Here is a 21,494-nt window from a genome sequence, read left to right as displayed (position 1 = left end):
TTATTTTCATAACTATATGGATTTCAATATAATCTTTTAAAGCCTATAAACCAAGGTGTCAAAAAGGTCTAAGTATAAGGGCTAATGGGTAATTAGTCTTATTTATCATTGTACCATTGATTTTTCCCTCATCATGATCGCTCCCACTCTATCGTGTTGACTTCTTCTGCCTTGTTACCTGTTGCGAGGCTCCATTGCCTCTACTGCATCCACTAAGGTTCTCGAGCATGCCCTCGCCCTTGTCCATTACTGCTTCGTCAATAGCCTCTCCCATCACTAACATCATCCCATCCCAGTTCACCAATGCTCACATGCCACTTCCCCCTCATATTTTCTCTCTCTTTATAATACCCTCAATTATCTTCCCTAGCATTAATGACTAAGATATCAATACCACTTACCATTACTCGACGCTCGAGTGCTATCCAAAAATGGTCGCCACTTGTTGCAGGAGTACCTCCATGGATGGGTTCATGCATGTTCACGTTACATGTAAACACTCTCTTCGATGAGGCTACATTTTAAATAATTAAAATGGGATCGGTGTTAGCACCGAGAAGGAGGTCGATGGAGAAGTAACAATGCAATGAAAGAGGCTGACATGGCAACAATAAGAAATAAAGGTACGCTCGAGGGTCTTAGTAGCCTTTGCAAGAGCATGGTGGAAGGATTGTTTATAAGAGGTAGATGTAGTCACAACGGGGCAAAGGCATTGACCGTAAACAATAAGCAACAGGACGAAGCCTATCACGATAGAGTAAAAGATATTTTTAATCTTTTGGAAAATAAGGATGTTCTACGAGAGTAAAATAAAAATGGGTGTTGCCCGAGAAAAAAAAACTCAATATTTTTTTTTTTAAATTTACCCTTATTGAGAAAAAAATATATATTTCTTAATTTTTATTATATATCTCTCTCTAAAATTTTAGTTTATCATTTATACCCTTGTAAAATAAATAAATAAATATATATATATATATAAATAAATAAATAAATATATATTATTATGGTTAATTAGCTTTCATGTTATTATTACTTAAACTCCAAACGATATTAGTATTTTAAAAATATAATATTTTTGTAATAACAGTATATAAATATTTTAGATGATTTTTTTAATTAAACTTAAAAATCAAATTACGAGAAGAGGGGAAAGAACGATTTTTCCATAGAAGCTCAATCTTATTGGATTTTTCATGTGAGCATTAGAACAAGTATGTCATGGCTTAAAGGATGGAAGTACCAAACAAATTAAATCAATTCTATCTATATAGAACTTGCACAATATATATATATATATATATATATATATATATATATACCTTTGAGCATGATTAAAGACTTAGTATGAAATGATTATCCCTAGACAAAACTAAAGGACATATCATAATGATGGCTAAGCCTTATATACATTATTATGTTACTTGTAGAGGATATTAAATCTTTATAGGATATGATATGTATATTATTAGGATTAATTATAAATTATCCTTTATAAATGACTTTTAGTATCTCAATGTTTATATTTTTTTAAAATTATATTGATACCCTTATAATTACAAAAATAAAATATCTAGGTTCATTTACATTAATATTATTAGTTTTTCTAATAAAAATTATAAAAATAAAAAAAATAAAAAGATAATTTTAACGTTCTAATTAATGGTGATGGACGATGGTACTGCTGGGTCCTGTAAGTGACTATTATGGATGAGGAGAGTGATAACAAGAGGTAAAGGTTACTCTATATTTGTGTCAACGTCAATACAATTATCTTTTCAATTCTCGATGACTATGTCAATGTCGACACAAATATAGAGCGACCCTCATCTCTCATCGTCGTTCTCATTATTCACAACAGTTATTTGTAGCTCCTAGCAATACCATCGTCCATCGCCACCAACACCATCCATAATTATAAGTTAGAATATTAAAAATATATTTTTTTTTATTTTATTTTTATTAATAAAATTAATATTGTTAAGGTAAATAAACTTAGATATAAGAATATCAATATAATTTATGTAAATATCGAATTATTAAAGATATATTAACGAGCGCATACTACCGGATGATTCGACTTATGCGTCACGGGCGGCGGAGAGAGCGGACCTCTATCGACTACCACATCTGATTTTAATCTGGCGTAGTAGGGTTTATCCGTCGACCATTTGGGGGAATGGGACCGCACAACGGTTGTATGCGGACCTCTATCCGTCGCATAAGCACCCGTCCGATGGACGACACGTCTACTGACTGAAGCATCCAACGGTTCGAATCTCTCGATGAATGCTTGAAACCCATCTCTCTTCTCGACCTTCGCCGGCCAATTTCCCTTCGACATGGAGACGAGGCCTTCGATCTTCCTCGCCGCCACCACGGTCGAGGAGTTCCTTCAGGCGATCAATCCCCGTCATCATGGTCTTTCGCCACTTAGGGTTCCGAGATGGCGAAACTGGATCTGCGAACCTTGAGCAAGACGAGGTAGGCGAAATGCTTGACTTCTTTCCTTCTCTGTTGTTATGCAGTGCGGCTGAAGACTTGGGCTTTGCGACAGCGTTTGGATAAGGTGGTTTCCAGTGGGAGGAGCGAGGTATTAGCTTCATGCTATCACTTCATTGCTATTTCGATAAAGGTCTCTTCTGAAATCGGAGCTATGAGAGAGTTTATGCCGGTGGCCAATTAGCCAGTCACACCCTCGCAGCTGTAATGGCTGTAATCTTTGTGTGAATGGTCAGTAAGCACACCGATAGTAACTGTGTGTTTGCGTCCTTTGAGGTAACTTTTGATTGCGGTTTCTTTTTAGACGCATTCACTAACATTGGAAAATTGAAGAACAGTTCCCTATGAAAAAAATGGAAACAAATTTGAAGTTTGATGTCTCCGGTAATTATACAATGGGAACGGTAAATTCTTTTATAGTGGCTGTTGTTCTTCTTCAATGAATGATATCATTTTAGCTACTCTACTTTGATGTTTGCATTTGCTTAGCTCCTTTTCTACCCTGGAACATATGATAGTCAATTAGCCAAGGGTGACATTCTATGTTTAATCTGATGCCTAGTTAGTTTCTGTACGACTTTAGGATGGCTTTAGTTATTATAGTTGGCTGAGGAAAAGAGTATGGGGCTTAAAGATGTTTATGTATTTGGATTGGGAGAGGTTGTTCTAAGGGCACATCACATTGGCAGCTAAAGGAAAGTAAGCTGGTGATTTGTTAGCCATTCACACATTTCGGCGGTAATGGCTGTCCTTGTGTGAAAGGTAGTAGGCTCACCTACAGTACATCGGTGTTCACAACCGATCCTGGAAACTGAGTTATGGTTTTCTTATGGTGCGTTCACAGACATTCTAAAGTAAGTTATTTTGGATATTTTGATAGCTAAAACTTGTGGATCGTTGATCTGCTGCTGGCGATGCCTGTCGTTTTGCAGCTCGGTTGTCGAAGGATAAGGTAAATGATAAGGTAAAAGAATAGAAGACATGGTTGTCGAAGGAAGAAAATATGAGAGCTTTTTCTTTAATTTAGAAGGGCTTTTAAAGAAACTATGAGAGTTTTCGTTAGAAGGTTCTTTCTTTGGACACTGTTATCTGGAATTCAGTTTAATATTATTTCTTATTTACTAACCGATTATATTACTAGAGGAGGATTGCCATGCTCATGCTTCTTCATCAATTGAGGATCCATGTCAAGTATCTGTTGTGAAGAAGCCTTGGTACCTTATAAGCGACAGTGGGCTCCCAAACCATGACTTTAATTTATTGGACCTCATGTTAGCTGAAGTTATGATTTCAGTACTGTCTTTCATGTATTACCTTATGAACTGATCACCATTACTTCAGATTACTTTCTTGCTTTTCCTATTTCTGTTTTGCGTTTGTTGCTTCATCCTAATTTTCTCTTTTGTTTTTCTTGCTGCTGAACTCCTGTCTTATCATTTCCCTTATCTTGATTCATCCGAAGTTCTTTAGATTTCATTTTTTCCCCCCCTTTTCTGATGGATGGAGGGTAGATAAAGCAATGGTTGTAATTTTTCTGTCAAGAACCTATCCACTACCCACTGCTTTCTCACTTTGATGACACAAATGGTGGTTGTGTCCAAATTCAATATGCATCGACGGATTATTTGACCATTGTTGTTTTAATATGCTGACAAACTCAATACTTAAAAACCTTAAAATTTAGTATTAAATTACAGAATTGAAATGGTATTATCTACCAATGTGTAATGCAGTTGTGTATCTTTTAACGAACTCCTTAATGATACCTTATTATCCACTGAAAAGCAACTTGATCATCATTCTGTAGGGCATCAGAGGCTTATGAAGTCTCAAAAGAGAACTCTAATGCGGGCAGGAGAGCGGTATTTAAAGTACACCAGTTGGCAATGCTTTTCTTGGTGGTGAATTGAGGTAGTGTCCTCCACCTGCTATCAGCCTTGGAGATACATTGTCAGTAATATAACATCTATACTGTTGTAAACAATTATGTATTTTAGTTGTATCACACAAAAAATTCTTTCATATTTGTAACCTTATCACTGTACAGCAGAACATTATTATTAGTGTACCTTAGAAATCATTATTATTGTTGATGTTGTTATTATTGTTCTTCAGTTCATTTTTTGCTTATATAGAGAATGTTAGTCATACAACTCAAGAATGAGAATTTCTGATGGAACAAAGAATGTAACAGTTTGGATAAGTATGATGTGACTAATAATATTGTAAGTACTCTAATGGTTATGCACTTTGAATCTTCGGTATAAAAAATGGACCCAAGTAATTAAATGATCAACTGCAAAGGTATGAATAGCTTAATGAAATATGCTAAATTAAGGGATGAGACTGGATTAAATAAATGTGTCGACATTGCTCATCAGAACCATGGACGAGGTTAAGATGCTAATATATCTCTTTTCGAAATGAAGTCTTCTGAGACTATTGCACGAATTTTACGTACCATTCAGTCACCGTAAGACCATATAGTTCTTTGATGGGTATTTTACCCACAAGACGGCATGCTTTATGATGATTTTGAGATGGCTCAACACAATCTTAGATATCTGCACATTACGTGGGTCTCTAAATCGATGTTTCTGCCAGCTCGACAACCTACAATGCAAATGCATAGATTCAGCACTATTTTCTCGTTAGCCTTTCTTGGTAACCCAAACATCTTTAAAAACTTGGGAGAATAAAAAACCCTAACTACGGAATCTAATGAAAGGTCAAGCAATATGTGGTAATCAGATTTAAATGTCTCACACGGTTTACAAATTCCTGTTCGTAGGAGAATAGAAACACAAATGGCAACCTATAAGAGAAGAAAATCCAGCGAATCACTTGTGTTTGAACACCATGCCAGTTATCTAATCCTCTTCGTTCTCCCTTTCATCTTTGATGAGCCTAATCATATCATCGATCCGAAGAATTGTTATAGCTGCCTCAGTCGCAAACTGTGGTCACAAATAAACAGCACATCAAAATTTGGTGATATTCAAAGTCATTTTCTTGCAGATGTAATATAATAAACAAAATTTGCTGCCCACATGTTAGTTATTGTGCTGCTATAAAGAGAGGCACAAATCAAAAGTACGGATTTGATGATAACCATAATAATCCAAGCAATTACAGCAGCACGGTCAAGTCAGAAACACTTTTTACCTGTATGATCTTCACTTTGCTCATTGCAGGCTCGATAACTCCAGCTTCAAGATTGTTCCGAGTTGTACCTTTCGAAAGGTCCAAACCCATGCTGCATTATAACAAAGTCGATATAAGAATATTGTGACAACCATTCACTTTATTCAAGCTTCTTAACATCCACAAAGAATTATTGTATGGATACAAATAAATCCGTGACATCTTTTCGAGTATGTCTAAGCGGTTCTGACTGCAGAATGCACATCTTATGCCCACAGATCATTGAAAAAGTCATGATTGATGATCAAGGAGACTCATGTATCATTCAGGATGCTAATGGCATTCGAATGTTCATAGAAAGGAAAGAATATTGTGCCAACCATTCATTTTATTCAAGCATCTTAACATCCACAAAGAATTATTGTATGGATACAAATAAATCCGTAACATATTTTCGAGTATGTCTAAGCGGTTCTAACTGCAGAATGCACATCTTATGCCCACAGATCATTGAAAAAGTCATGATTGATGACCAAGGAGACTCATGTATCATTCAGGATGCTAATGGAATTCAAATGTTCATAGAAAGGAAACTATAGGTACTCATGAGGACAAGTAGGCAGTATAGGCTTCAATTTTCCAATAGCAACATCACTCAAGTTCAGTGATTGCAAAAGGCGCTCGGGCGCTCGCCTAGGCGCTCGGGCGAGGCGAGGCGAGGCCCGAGCGCCTCGCTAATGTCCCAGGCGGCGCGCTTCAAACAGGCGCCGCCTGGGCGCTCGCCCGAGCCCAGGCGCTGGGCGCTTCGGGCGAGCACCTGGGTAAACCAAGGCTGGTTCGGTTGTTAGTTGGTTCAATCGAACCAACTAAACCGATATAACCCCAACCCTAACCCAACACTAACCTGCTACCGCTGCCGCTCTCGATCCCGATCGCGATCTCGTCGCTCGCTGCCGCTGCTCCCGCTGCCGCTGTCGCTGCTCGCGCCTCGCGCCTCCCGCGAGCCTTCCCGCTGCTCGCGAGCCCTCTCGCTGCTCGCGCCTCCTGCGAGCCCTCCCGCCGCTCGCGCCTCCCGCGAGCCCTCCCGCTGCTCGCGCCTCCCGCGAGCCCTCTTGCTGCTCGCGTCTCCTGCGAGCCCTCCCGCGAGCCTTCCCGCTGCTCGCGCCTCCCTCGAGCCCTCTTGCCTCCTGCGAGCCCTCTCGCGAGCCTTCCCGCTGCTCGCGCCTCCCTCGAGGCCTCCCGCTGCTCGCGCCTTCCTCTCCCTTTCCCTTTCCCGCTGTCGCTGCTGCTGTCGCTGCCGCCGCTCGTCGCTGCTGCTGCTGCTGTCGCTGTCGCCGCTTGCCGCCGTTGTTGCCGCCGCTCCCCCGCCGCTGCTGCCGCCACCACTCGTCGCTGCTTCCTCGTTTCTCCGTCAGCAGGTTTATATTCTTAATATGATTATATTTATTAATTATATTATATATTTTTATATTTTTATTTAAAATTTTAAATAATTATATTTATTAATTATATTTTATATTTTTATATTTTAGCGTCTCGCTTCGCTCGGGCGAGCGCCTGGGCGAGCGCCTAGCGCCTCGGGCGTTTTTCGACCTTGGCGCCTTTTGGCGCCTAGCGCTTTTTAAATTACTGCTCAAGTTCTTGTTATGGGCAGAGAAGTTCTGGGTCAATGTACTTGAACATAATAATAACATGGGATCGAGTGGTTACTAGTGTCCGTAACAACCACTGCTTCAATTATTATGATGGAAATAACATTATATTACAAAGGGATGAACTTGCCAAATTCTCACCATGAGATCAAGAAAAGAATTTGAAAGCAGACAAACCAGATTAACTAAAGGCATCAGGTGTAAAATAAACTAATTAACAAGTTCTAGAAAAGAGGCAACAAAGAGGAAACAAATGTTTCATAAATGATTAAATTATGACTTCCCCTGATACCTCGAAAGGTGCTGCTTATCTGCCTTTGTTTGGGCAGTGTGATGATAAGCCCGGAGTTTTGCAACCAACTCAGTGGCATCTTTAGCAGCATTGACAGCAAGTACCTATTGCACAATTTCAAGCTTTGTCATACATGTAATATTATCTCAAACAAACACCAAAGATTAAGACATAACTACTAGCAACCTTAGGTATAACCAGAAGAGATTCAGCAAACTCTGCAATTGCCAACTGTTCTCTAGATCCCAATGTCGTAGCCAGATACTCCAAGTACACAGACAGTGCAGCCTCCACAGCACCACCACCAGCAACAACCTATATCACCAACTTATGCAAGGATTAATTATAAGATTCAAATAGTTTAAGTTTTTGAAATGGAAAAAAAGGAAAGGTCTTTTAAACTGTTATTTGAACTGAAGTTCATGAAATAAATCTTGATAAACTAGAAGGTTCTATTTTCTCTCTCTATAACTTTTATTAATCAAATCACTGAACAGGCCTTTGAGAAAGTAGTGATATTGTCAGTTTCTTGTGTCTTCATTTGAGAGGCAGTTAAGATAAGAAAACCATTTCTTTTCCATCTGACTTAACATATACATGTTAGAAACACCAAAAAATGTACTGGATTGAACTGATATAGCAGGAAACATACATTAACATCACTACTTTTTTCATACACATTCCTACAATATGCCATAGACCTTCCACTTTTGCCACTTAAAAAGTGCAAAACTAATGAATATGATCTAATTGACAAAAGTAGTGGAATCCAAAAAAAAAAGGGATGCATCATTGCATCTATACTCGTTTAAAAACTTGCAAGTTATAGCAATCCAGTAAAAATTTCAAGTGATGATCATATTGTTATGTACTATATTTTTAATAGCACCAAAAAAATAGTAACAGTTGAGACAATTATAAGAAAGAGAAAATATAAACTGTATATTTTATCACTTTTCTGTGCTTTTGCAAATTATTAATGGGCATGCTTCACATCTAAGATTATACTGCATATTGTAAGTGCAGAGCCTTATGCATAAGGCTAGCAATGGGCTCAACCTAGCTAGGGCCTGTTGAGTGGAACCTTACTTAAGTTGAATCAGGGCCAAGTTATATAGGCTGCAGGAACTTAACCAAGATCAAATGTTTCTCAAACAAGCTGCTTAAACTCAACTCTGTTTTGCTTGGAACAATTCAATGGTCAAACAAGCCCATTTCATATTAAGATAAAGATACAATAGAACACCCTCTCCTTGATGCTTTGCTGTTTCCAGTTCATGTTGAATTGCTACCTGCCATCTGGCACGCCCTTCACTTGCTGATGAGTCCTTCAGTGGCCAACATCTGTAACCTAAGGAAGAAGGCACCTTCAACTCTGCCAAGTGTGCTGCTTTTAACCTCTACAGCCCCGAAAGGCAAGACTGACTTCCCCTTTACCACCTCCCTTCTCTCCTCCTCTCCCTCCATCCCTTCCGTTTTATCCACAGTTCCCCTCTAGCCACCACAAACACCAACCAATGTCAGCAACATTGTGTAGTTCTTCTGAGTTCTGAGACCCACTGTGACCTGTAGTAGCAACAGTATTGCTTGGTGGCAGCAGATGGATGGATTAGGAGATTTGGGTTCCTTCTTTCATGTTTCTCACTCCTCAGACTATAAAGTATAAATATTGTCAAGAAAGCCATATTAGTACTAGTATGGGCTCAGAAGCGCTCTGCCAGGTCTATTGTTGACCACTTTATGGTAAGCAAGGTCGGGCCTCAGACATGTCAGTATGGGCCCAAGCCAAGCTGGAACCAAACAAAGTGTCAAAATTGCTGTAGCTTCAAAAAAGAATACCAAGATACAAAAGCAACTAAAATGAAAAGAAAAGAAAAGTAAAATCACAACAAAGGCCAAAGGCCAAATGTTCTGCAAATAACTTGGAGAAACGTTCTTTTATGGGGGCTACTCGACAAGAAAAAGGCTCTACAGTTTTGGGCACTTAAATAGCCACCAACACAAAATGTTATCCCCAAGATTCAGTTGTCAGGATTTACCGTATTCGACTCCAGGGTCCTCTTAACAATGCACAACGCATCATGTAAGGCCCGATCCATCTCATCAAGCATATAGTCGTTAGCACCTCTAAGAATCAATGAGACCTAATGAAGAAAACAGGAAGTTGTTAATGCACACAAACGACTGGTCGATAAAAAAATTCCAGGAAGCAAACTCGAAGTCTTAAACAACATTGGCAAGAAGAAACCACAGACCGCACTAGTGTTCTTTGTGCCCTTAATCAAAATTACATCATCATCAGCGATACGCTCCTCAATGACTTCATCTGCATGTCCAAGAAAAGACGAATCAAAAGTTTCTTCTCCTTCCATGTCAGCAAATGTGGTGACCTGCAAGGGACCAAAATAAATATTAATCAACACCATGGCAGATTGTCAAAACTTGTTGATCACGTAGGAAAAGAAACAAATAAATATGTAAAGCAGGCAGAGGTGTGCACAAGCCTAAGTGAGCTGTATATGTGGGTAGTCTAGTAAGGAATATACCAAAATTTTGATTAACTTAAGCTTGAGTAAGGTGTATATGTGGGTGTGATGAACCTCAAGCAGATCAAGTAAAAACCAAAAAGATCCAAGAAGATTGCAGTTATGACAATTGAGGTCTTACCACAGTCGCCCCAGTTGCTTTTGCAACATGACGTAAATCCTCTTTGCGAACACGTCTCACAGCAATAGCCCCAGCCTCGACAAAGTACTGAAAGGGCATCAATGCAAAAAAACCTTTATACCACAACATCAAACATATGAAAGGGGAATGACAAATCAAAGTTACAAACATCAGAATCCAGACCGGCATCACTAACAAATTTAAGCAGATATGTGGATACTGATGGCAACATGAAACTGGATAGAAGAATGATAAGATTTTAAGTGAAAAATTATCAACAATAATTAAATGGATCAACCGGAAGCAGCTCTCCTCGAGAAGGTAATTGAGAGATTGTCTATCATCATGGATAAATAATTGACAATAAGAAATTCCGAATTTTTCATGATAACTCAAATAGGCTAGTGCATAGTATGTCCACATCAAGAAAAAACTACCTCTATTTACTGCTAGGATGGATTTAACAACATAAGCAGTACTGAGTCAATTTCCAGTTAATAGTCCAGCATGCCATCATTGGGGTGTATTACAACAATACAGTCACATATGCATTGGAAATTACTGAAACAAAAAACCAAAAAACCAATTAAATATACAGCTCACAACCTTATACCTCAGTTAAAAAAAGGAACTTGGCTACTTCTGAAGAAAAAGTCAACATGATAACCACAAGTTGAGAAATACATGCCTTTAGAGACATATCATCAATTCCCTTGGTTGTTAGTACAACATTAGCACCAGCTTTCAGAAGCTTCTGGATACGCTCTTTCGTGATATCAGCTTCCCTGGCAGGTTTGAGATGGCATTAAACCCAAATAAACTCATGATGAGATAAACAAATGAGCAAATCAGTATGCATTGAAGGTTTCTATTATTCCAGCCAGATAACATATAAGTGGTGCTTAATGGATATCTAAAAGCCAAGAATACAGTGCAATACTGGTATTTTCAAGGATACAATTATTTGGAGAAAAAAAAGTCAGCAGAAAACATAAGCATAAAAAATAGTACTGTGAACAGAGAGACTTGAACTGCCAGAAAGTGGGAACAAAAAATCTAGTTGGTCCAGATAGCATGGTTCTTCCAATTTGGAAGAACTCTTTTCTCTATCAATATGTTTCCTTTATTATCTAGTCTTGTAATGTGCAACTTGGATATACTTAGCAAGACAAATCAGAAATAAACTGGAATGTTTTCAGCAGAGCAAAAAAGACTGAAAATCCAACAAAATATTGGGATTTTCTTTTCTTTTTGCAGAGTTATCTTGCAAGGATGGATTTCAAGCTGCAAATGAATGCAATACCACAAAACAAACAAAATGGACTGGAAATTCAACCAATGATAAGTGCAGAGAAAATACAGAACAAAAGAATTAACGAAATTGTTCATGCAGCAGAAATAAGCATGGCTTTTCTGACACAAAAAACAAAACTTCTATTGCAGTAATATATTCTACTCGTCAATGCACTTCAGATGTTTTAATTGAAGTGCTAAGTTAATTAAGTCAGAAAAATAAAAGTGACAAACTACATCCGATAAGGATGTAGTTCCTGAACAGACTGCATTAAGATAAATCTGAAAGTCTGATACCTTCAGTGCATGCTACCCTTAATTTGGGGTTCAAAAGAGCATTTAATAGTAGCAAAGATTCTAAAACCCATTTGCTCATACCTGACACAATGAAAACTCTGGCTATAGTGGTCCTGTCATGAACCACTTGGTCATTTGCTTATGTGGATTACTTTATATTGGAAAGATTTCTCAACATCTCAACATGGCCTGACCAAATTGTATAATCATCATATCCATAGTAAAAAAGGAACATATCTTGGCTATGAAAGAAAGATACAACTAATAGCTTAATTGTTAGAGAAGAGAAATAATCATACAACACAGCAGGATTCACATTTCCAGTGCCAAAAAAAAAAGTTCTTCAAAACCAACTTGGAAGAAAAGCATGCCACAATACTTGGGCAAATTAAGCATAAATAAACTAAAATTTAAAATTGTGTAGAAATTCAAAAATTGCACAAATTTATTTATGATCTCTTTAACATGAAAAAAATTCAATTAAACTTATTTAATGCAAGTCACATGGACAAAATTAAGATCCACAACATAATTACCTTTCACGAATTTTTTCAAGTTCTCTTGGATCAGTGACCAGGACCTGAACACCCATCTGCATTTTTGTCTTTTGAAGATTAAAGTCAAGACAAGCAATTCTTGCAGGAGCAACCTTAGTAGGCATTCCTTGAGCCGCACGGCCAGTATTTAAAGCATATCCATTCAGCAAGTAGCTATCTTTGGCACTTTTTCCATGAGCTTTCAATATGTTTATACTCTAGAAAGAAACAGATAAAAATAAATAATTTAATTACAAGTATTAAAACAGAGTAATGTAAAATTGAAGAAAATTAGCCAACATATAGATAGACAAATTTTGCAAGTCCAGGTTCTTGTTAACATGCAACTCCATTTTCCAAAGAAAATAGTTCAGGATAATCATAAAGCAACTCGAGTTTCTAAAACTTCAAATATCCTTCAAGTTGATCCAAGAAGAAAAGGTGACAATTAACAATTTAGCACAGACATGTAACTGAATGAGATAGGTTCAACGATGTACTACAGGACTCATTATATTGTCATATTCCAAATGAAAATTCACAATGGACTTCAAAAGTCATATTGTACAACAAATAAACGTGAGGCTTAAACAATTGCTGACCTTTATTGGATATTTAACTTCTCCTCTTGCATTTGTAGTCTTCACTCCCTGAACTGCATCCACAACCTAAACAACAAAGGAGTCAAACAGATATATCAGAACATTCTAATAAATAAGAAACAAAAAAGTCAAACTGAGGCCCATCACCCATGTACAAATTTTAAAGGGATATTGCTGAGCCTTTACTACCATTTACAAGTCACCAGGTACAAATGGCTGATGGAGGATTAATATGAGTATCACAGATCAAATGAATGAAATTTGCAGTTAACACTAACCAACAACCTTCCAAAACCAATAACCTTTAGTACAGAACTTGAATTTTTATCAATTTTATTATCATTGGGGAAAGAATCTCTTTTAAATCAATAAATCATCTACCACTGCCAATACTCGGTCAACAATCATGTGTGTGATTTATTGAATTTCAGTTCAGCTTTAATTTGTAATCTTTGTGGTTTCTAGAGCTCTAAATTTATCTGCAAATCATCATACAAGCACAAAACATTATTTTTTGATTTTTTTAACGGTCCATAATAGGGGTTTAAGGGGGATCCATGAGTAATCAATGTTGGATTTTGGTGATCTAAATATGTATCCAAATATTATAAACAGACTGCAAAATGGTGATATTGGACTTCAGTATGCAGGAAAACATAGGAATGGCATAAGCATCTTCCAGGACAAGGATTTAGTAAATAATTTATACTAAGAAGAAAAGAAACAGAAATGAAAAGCAAGTTCAATCAGAAAGGGAGAGACAATTATGTTGAGCTTACTAAATTAGCGAAGAAATCACTATCGATCGCAATTAATTTTGATGACATGCTTGTCTTCGCACAGTTTACAAGGGAATCTTTCCCAAGCTTTTCGACCTGAAGTTTCAAATAACATCTTTATTGAGCGGGTGAAGCAACATAACAACTGGAACGATCAAGTAATTGGTAGTATTAATGGATTAAAGAAGCACATACTTTTACAGCAAGTTTTTCCTCAACATATTTGCAAGCTTCCCTCATTGCAAGCTGTCAGCAAATTGAGAAAATTTTCAGTTATTGGAAACAGGAACTAGAACTTGAATTGATGTTATTGCTAAATTTACTCTAATATATTAGCACATAACAACAGGAAAGCAAGACTAGAAAAGTTGGAAATTTTAGTTATTCAAAGTACCCTGTAGCCACTAATTATAGATGTTGGGTGAATCTTGTTTCTCACAAGATCATTTGCTCTCTGCAGAAAAGAGATATAATAAATTATTAACAGATGGATCCAGCCTCAATTATTTGTCATAACAGGAAATATAAAGGCATGATGAACTTAATGACAACCACAGTTTACATGTCACCTTAAGTAACTCGGCAGCCAGGATAACCACTGATGTGGTCCCATCTCCAACTTCTCGATCTTGAAGTTCAGCAAGTTCAACAAGAACCTAGAATCATCAAATAATAAGTAATCACAGAAATGTAAATCAGCAAGACCAAAATTGTAGAAAACACCAGTCCAGGTAATCTACCTTGGCAGCTGGATGCTCAACTTCTAACATCTTTAGTATTGTTGCGCCATCATTAGTAATTGTGACATCACCAATGTCATCAACCAGCATCTAGTAGTTCACAATTCAAATTAACTTTTAAGCCTAAATAAACCACTAAAAAAGCAGACAGTGCCAAAATGCATAATGTACCAGATAACAAGCATTCAATAAACTAAGCAAGAAGTGTATCTAGTTACAGTGCTCCTCATCAGAACTCATTTTCCACTACTGAAACACCTAATCAGGAAATTCATGAGTGCAGTCCATAAACACAAACATACCGCAATTAAACTTATCAGGTACATGCACTGGACATGCATTGTTTAATAATGCAAAAAAATAATAGGCAAACTCAGCAGCAAACAGAAATGAACATAAAACAGGAGCATGGTGGCACAACAAGACAACTGAGATTTACAAAATCCTACTCCAAACCCTCATCACTTCCACTTGTTTGGTTCCTCGAGTATCTCTCTCGAAATTCATTACCTGCTTTTACTGAAACTTAGAAATGTCAGCTCAGTGCACGAGACTCCTACCAATACAGAATTTGGAAGGGCGGCCAATAAAAGCAGCCTTTCCCCCGTTAGAGAAGAGACTGTTTTGATAGCTCAAATTTTAATCACTCTGGTTCCAGAGTAGAAACCTCATCAGTGCTTGCTTTTATTGAAATTTAGCTGCACAAGAATGGTTCTGTCACAAACATTGTAGCCTACACATGACCTTGGCATAATACTAAAGCTGTTTACTACACATGACCTTAGACAATGAGTTTACATCACAAATCAACCCAATATATTTTTTTCAATGAGGAATCCAAGTAGGATACACCTCTTTGCATTTCACCCACAATAATAATGTTGGATATGTATAACTAAAGCAAACACAAGATTTATCCAGCAAGATGGTTGGAATATTTAGCTTTTTGGCATTCCTAACCATTTAATGTAAAGGAAAACCATCAAACTTTATGATGACTTGAAAAAAAATGTTTGTTCTCAAGTGATAAAATACATCATACCTCACATTTCATAAAATCTCTGCCAATATTTCTATTGCAATGCCCTTAATGTTCTTCTTTTCATCCCCAAAGAATAAAAAAGATTTAAGTTATTTTGTCATTTGCTTATCATAAGCTTAAAAACAGACAGTGAATACATCCCAAAATGAAAAGACATCTTCAAGTTTCTTCTGTTCTCAGGTTCAGCGCCTGTGCATTTGGCACCTAACCTAAACAATTTAACTGGGAGAAGAAAAGAAACAAAAAGGAACGCAATAATCAAGGATACGGCTGAAGAAAACCTAGTACAGCTTACTAAACGCAATCAACCATCTGAGTGCTTGTGCAGGTGTAAGTGATACCTAATACAATCAATCTGCACCATGTAACTACTGAACTAATTTGAAACTTGGACAACAAAGGAAGCCAAATTTGTGTTCATCGTTATTACAAAAAATTGTCGCTACGAACCTAAAGGTCTATTAAGAAAATGGCGTACTCAGTGGCCACTAATTCTTTGTTAATTTGTGTTAAACAATGTTCAATAAATGTGAGATCCAAGAACGTATTTACCTTATCGAGACCAACCGGTCCGAGCGACGATTTCACGATATTAGCAACCGCTTGGCACGCTACCACTGCCCACAACAACACACAAAAAATGATGGGATGGGCGGAAAAAAAAACAGACACGTTTGGTGGACCTAGAGGGAGAAGGGTCGAACCATTCTGGGTGCGGACGTCTTGGCCGGATTGGCGTTCTCCTAAGATGTCGGGCGTCTGAGCGACGATCGCCATTGCCGACCTCGGGAAGGAGCGGAGGGAGGAGGAGAAGGCGGTGGAAACCCTAGATCTGGGGCCAAGCAGAGAGTTACCGAGAGGCGGGGAACCGCGCGATTCCGGAGAGTTCCGTGGGCAGCAGCTCCCTTGCGCTCACGCAGTGTGGGCTATATCGTTCCTTAAATCCTAGGGTTCGACTCCGCCTCTTGCCACTAAGAAAACGGCCCGTTACGAACCTCCGTTTCTAACACTGACCGATATAGAAATGAAACGGTCCGTTACGAGTCTTCAATATGTGGGAATTAATTAGTCTTTGATATATCTAATTTTCCTTTATGTTATTTCATTATCATGTGATATATATATATATATATATATATATATATATATATATATATATATATTTATATAGCCATACTAGAAATAATATATAGACATATGATGGCATCATACAACTGACAACAATAATAATAAATACTATTCAACTTTATGTAAGAATATATGTATATTATAATTATAATTTTTATTATTAATATAATAATATATGATATTTTTATAAGACATATAATTAATTACTTACAAAAGAAAAAAAAATGTTCTATCTTATTTTCATGAGACCCAATATTACCATGTCATAGGTACAAAAATGAATTGAATAACAAGGGTAACTCAGGGTGATAATTAAATGATTAATTGAAGTAGATTTATAAGCAATCGATAGGAGGTTTTTTAATCCTAGTAGTTATGCTCAACTTGACCTCGATTAAGTTTAATTAAACTATAATTTACTCGATTTTATTTAACTTAGATGATTAATTAGTTCCTTCTAAGTCAATTAAGTTTTGAGATGTAAAATTCATGGTTATCCCATTTATTGTCATTTTTTTTCTACTGGTTTGAGATTTTAAAGGCTGTGGAATGCGGATACACCTCGGTCTATCTTCAAGTCCAATTCAAAAAGAAGAATAATGAAGATCTGTTCAACTTTGGATAATCATCCTGATAAAAATTTCGATTATGTTTGTAACCACGCAATTATATGATCAATCATCATCTAAAATTTAATCCTAATCATAAACCAACAAGGCAATTTAAGCATGGGAGAAGTTCATTTGGCCTTTCCTGCCCATTTCCATGTTATTAGCATCATACAGATGAAAGACCAACATGGCACAAGAACAGACGGAAAAAAATCAAGCTTTTCCGAGTTTTTACCCATGTCGTATACATTAGATTCCAACTGGTACAACTGAACTTCTCGAATGGAAGAGACCACCAAAGAAAGCCACCTAAATGTTTCAACATGTAGAACAAAAGACTTAGAGAGAGAGAGAGAGAGAGAGAGAGAGCACATGAGATCATGTTAGAATCAAATGCACCATATGACATGGAAAAACAAATTCTTATGTGGATCAAGAACAAATCAATGAAGTCTATCTATTCTTAGTAACTAACCTTTGTAATCTACGTTTGCCTACTCACCCAGTAGGTGCTAGAAAAGAACAACATCAGGAAGTTGGATTTGAAGTGTCAGATTAGATATAGGCAAAAAAGTAAAAGATAGCACAATCAATGAGATATATAGAATCTGCAAAATGACCAAGAGTGTGCCATTATAAATTAAGCCGCTTTTACGGGATGAACGAGGATGCTTGCACTGGTGAAACAACTCAATCCATGACCAACAATGATAGCAATAGAAATTAAATAAATAGGACTAAGTTCTATTATTGAAATATTATACAATATAATAAGCTAAGATACTTCAGTCTTCTTGAGGCTTAAAAGATCCTATTTTAAAAGATATCATTAACAAAGATAACCCTCATTTTCTGAGGTGCCAATGAGTTTAAAACTTATTGCATATAAGAAAAACTGAACTTGCCATGGGAAGCCTTCTCCCTAGGAGTCCTACAAGTAGTCAAACAGAATGCTACCACTAGTATGGATGTCAATAGGTGCATTTTTATTTTCACCTTTATTGGTGAAGTATGCTGGATAACCCTACCTGTTTTCTTCTTTTCAAATTGGTGATTCTTTTCACCTATCACGACATTGAGCAGCATCAAGTCTCGTCCTATAACACCCTCTCTCCTTCCAATCTGAATTTGGAGGGAAGCCACACTCCCATATCTCATATAGAAAAGTAAATCCTCTTACACAGAATTTACAAAGAAACCTTTTCTATGGCTTAAGGCAGAAAGTCTATCCATCTGTGAAGCATAAGACAGCTCACAATAAAATTACCTCTACAATGATGTTGCTAGCTTTCACCATCATGGCATTTTATAGTTCTGTTTTACTTTAATGTGTCTGGAACTGAACAATACACATGATAAACTTAGCATCTTGTCTAACATTATTTGGAACTAACCCAGTTCAAGCCATGAACATGAAAATTGAACATTGAAGACACTTACACCATATGATTGGAGATGTGCCTAATCACAAGGTGCAAATTGTTACCTTGAAGAACCCCCATTCAATCAAGCTAGATTAGCCCTAGGTCTCTCTGGATCTCTTATGGCTAAAAAGCACTTTGGTTACTGAGCTAAATCTTGTCAGGGTTCATGCAACTCCTATGAATCCTAGGCAACATGTTTGATTACAGCTTGACTTTGCAGGGCAAATCCAACCCAAAAGGAACCTTTAAAACTGATAGAAGAGGATAACATTTTAGGACATACCTTTTATGATTTCTAGTTATTTTCCAACTAATTATGGTCATTATTTTTGGAGTTATTATTTTAAAACAATCATAAAATTCCTGTTTTGAGTCGATTTCATATATAAAAGTCTTGATATCATAATGTGAAGAGTTCTGAACTGAAGGTTTCTTTTGTGGAATTTTGGCGAAAATGAAAATTTCCTCCTACAAGACCTCCTAAAATGAAATAGATATTAGTTATAAAACTTCGTGCTATCATTAAGACTTGTATTAGTTTTGTTTGCTCATAATAGTAATAGTTATATTAGTTAGTTTTCTACCTCATCCTCTCTTGTTCTCTATTGGAAGGTCTTTCTCTTTCTCAAATTAGAGAATCACAATAGAATTCCTATCTTTGAAATCACCTGCTCCTTGTTTGTAACATAATATAGCTAGGTTTCATGGGAGAGAGAGAGAGAGACCAAAAGATGACACAAGTATATATATATATATATATACATTTTTTTTCTGCCCTATCCTAATGCTGCACAAAAGGTAGACATAAATAACCATGTACTGGATATTAAAGTGATGGAGAGAAAATTTTCTTGGTATACTCAACCCAAATGATGTCATGCAGGCCCAGCAAAAGCTTAATTTTTTTAAAGGAAAATGCTAAAATATGTTAATAGAGAGGAAGAAAGTTTCCAAAGAAGAGCTCCGTTTACACATGCACATACATGCAAGCCAGCTGTTCTTATCAGAGCCTCAGCCAGCTTACAACCAGTGAACTTTTGGAGGCATTGCTTTTTGTTGTGATATAGGCTGAACTTAGCTTTGAGAGATTCAATCGTGCTTGGCAATCAGTTATCCTCCATTAGTTGTAACATTAATCGTTAAGCTGCACTACAACCTTTCTCCAATACAAGAAAGAAAACAATCTGCTCTTGGAAAGCAACTGTTGGAATGTGCGAAACAATCGATATTTTCTCACCAAGTAATGTATGTGACTCCTACCTCATGGCATCTCAGGTTTTCCAATCAAATGCCACTAGCAATCAATGATATTTCAAAAAGAATTGGAATATGAAGAATTATGAAAGATTATACTGAATAAACCATAAATAAGTTGCTCAGTAGCTTTAGTAATTCTGATAAAACAACTTGCCCTACTGCATTCAATTTATCAGACAGAGTGACGACAAGTAAGAAAGGAAACATGGTCATGCATGACATTTATCATAGACTACGATCCACAGTATACTGATATCTTACTAATTCTAGCATTGATGCATGGTATATTGTAATCTTAGGAAGTTGAAGAAGAAGTAGAAATTAGTACCTCTCCTAGTAGTACTATCACAAGCTCAAGCTTTCCATGGCTTGCACCGTCACACTCACCCAGTGATCATCGTCCCCGCGCCCTCATCCGTCAGAATCTCGAGGAGCAGAGAGTGTGGAACCCGGCCATCTATTATACTAGCAGTTCGCACCCCCTGGGCGAGCGACCTCACACAGCAGTTCACCTTGGGGATCATTCCCCCGGCCACCTTCTTCTCCATCACCATCTTCCTTATCCCACTGATATCAATCTCCTTCACAAGGCTGTTAGGATCATTCCGATCCTCTAAGATCCCGGCCACATCCGTCAGTAAAATCAGCTTCTCAGCCCCCATTGCGGCTGCAATTTCCCCAGCAGCCGTATCGGCGTTCACATTGTAGCTCTGCCCATTCTCATCCGCAGCCACGGACGCGATGACGGGGATGTGACCGTCGGCCAGAACGGGGCGGAGGATACCCGGGTCGACGCGCGCAACCTCACCGACAAAGCCAAGGGCAGCGGCGTCAGGGGTCGGGCGGGCCGTGAGGAGGCGCGCGTCTTTGCCGCAGAGGCCAACGGCGGTGCCGCCGGCGCTGTTTATGAGAGAGACCAGAGACTTGTTGACCTTGCCGACGAGGACCATCTCAACGACTTCCATGGTAAGGGCGTCGGTGACGCGGAGCCCATTGTGGAACTGCGGCTCGTGGCCGAGACGTAGGAGCCAAGAGTTGATCTCCGGACCACCACCATGGACAAGGACGGGGCGGAGGCCGACGCACGAGAGGAGAACGAGGTCGTTGATGACAGACGACTGGAGGGTGGCGGACTTCATGGCGGCGCCGCCGTACTTGACCACGATGGTCTTGCCGCGGAACCGCTGGATGAAGGGTAGAGACTCCGACAGGATGTCGACCCGCGCCTGGGCCGGCGATTGCACGACCGGCAAAGAAGACGCTGGAACGGTGCTGATCGAGGCGGAGGCGGCGGCGGCGGCGAGGGAGCTCGGACGGGTCGACCGCGCGGGAAGGAAGCTGGGATTAGGATTAAAGTCATCTTTATGGAGGGATCTAAAGGGAAGGCGGCCGCAGAGGGGAGTCGTAGTGGTTTGCGCGACGACCATCGTGACGCCGGAGAGGTGTTCGATAGGATTACCGAACGAACAGGGGAGGAAAAAGGCAGGATGTGATGCGGTCACCGCCCGGGGAAGCGGGAATACAGCTC

At 38.2% G+C, this 21,494-nt stretch overlaps 2 protein-coding genes and 1 long non-coding RNA gene across 5 annotated transcripts; 1 reads left to right on the top strand and 2 right to left on the bottom strand.

The window, feature by feature from the left end:
* Positions 1–2,106: 2,106 nt before the first annotated feature.
* Positions 2,107–4,595, top strand: LOC135626491 (uncharacterized). 3 transcript variants are annotated; one of them, XR_010492352.1, is made up of 2 exons: positions 2,107–2,593; positions 4,310–4,595. It is a non-coding gene; the product is annotated as an uncharacterized LOC135626491 (long non-coding RNA). The 3 variants fall into 3 exon arrangements; XR_010492354.1 differs by having other exon boundaries at positions 2,107–2,733; XR_010492353.1 differs by having other exon boundaries at positions 2,107–2,778.
* Positions 4,596–5,224: 629 nt separating this feature from the next.
* Positions 5,225–16,503, bottom strand: LOC135626490 (T-complex protein 1 subunit alpha). The gene is made up of 17 exons (XM_065131815.1): positions 16,251–16,503; positions 16,099–16,163; positions 14,505–14,594; positions 14,334–14,420; positions 14,159–14,218; positions 13,960–14,010; positions 13,765–13,860; positions 12,986–13,051; positions 12,384–12,601; positions 10,946–11,042; positions 10,258–10,344; positions 9,846–9,980; positions 9,630–9,734; positions 7,777–7,905; positions 7,591–7,694; positions 5,668–5,758; positions 5,225–5,459 (listed from the first exon to the last, which is right to left on the bottom strand). Exons 1-17 carry the CDS (start codon positions 16,321–16,323, stop codon positions 5,373–5,375), a joined length of 1,641 nt encoding a protein of 546 aa, XP_064987887.1. The 5' UTR covers positions 16,324–16,503; the 3' UTR covers positions 5,225–5,372.
* Positions 16,504–17,395: 892 nt separating this feature from the next.
* Positions 17,396–21,494, bottom strand: LOC135626489 (uncharacterized). The gene is made up of 2 exons (XM_065131814.1): positions 20,295–21,494; positions 17,396–17,594 (listed from the first exon to the last, which is right to left on the bottom strand). The coding sequence occupies exon 1, from the start codon at positions 21,391–21,393 to the stop codon at positions 20,350–20,352; it is 1,044 nt and encodes a 347-aa protein (XP_064987886.1). The 5' UTR covers positions 21,394–21,494; the 3' UTR covers positions 17,396–17,594; positions 20,295–20,349.

This window comes from Musa acuminata, chromosome BXJ2-11 (assembly GCF_036884655.1).
Source record: "Musa acuminata AAA Group cultivar baxijiao chromosome BXJ2-11, Cavendish_Baxijiao_AAA, whole genome shotgun sequence".
Lineage (NCBI taxonomy): Eukaryota > Viridiplantae > Streptophyta > Magnoliopsida > Zingiberales > Musaceae > Musa > Musa acuminata.
The sequence above is the reverse complement of the archived record's forward strand: the minus strand, read 5'-3'. Positions and strand labels throughout refer to the sequence as shown.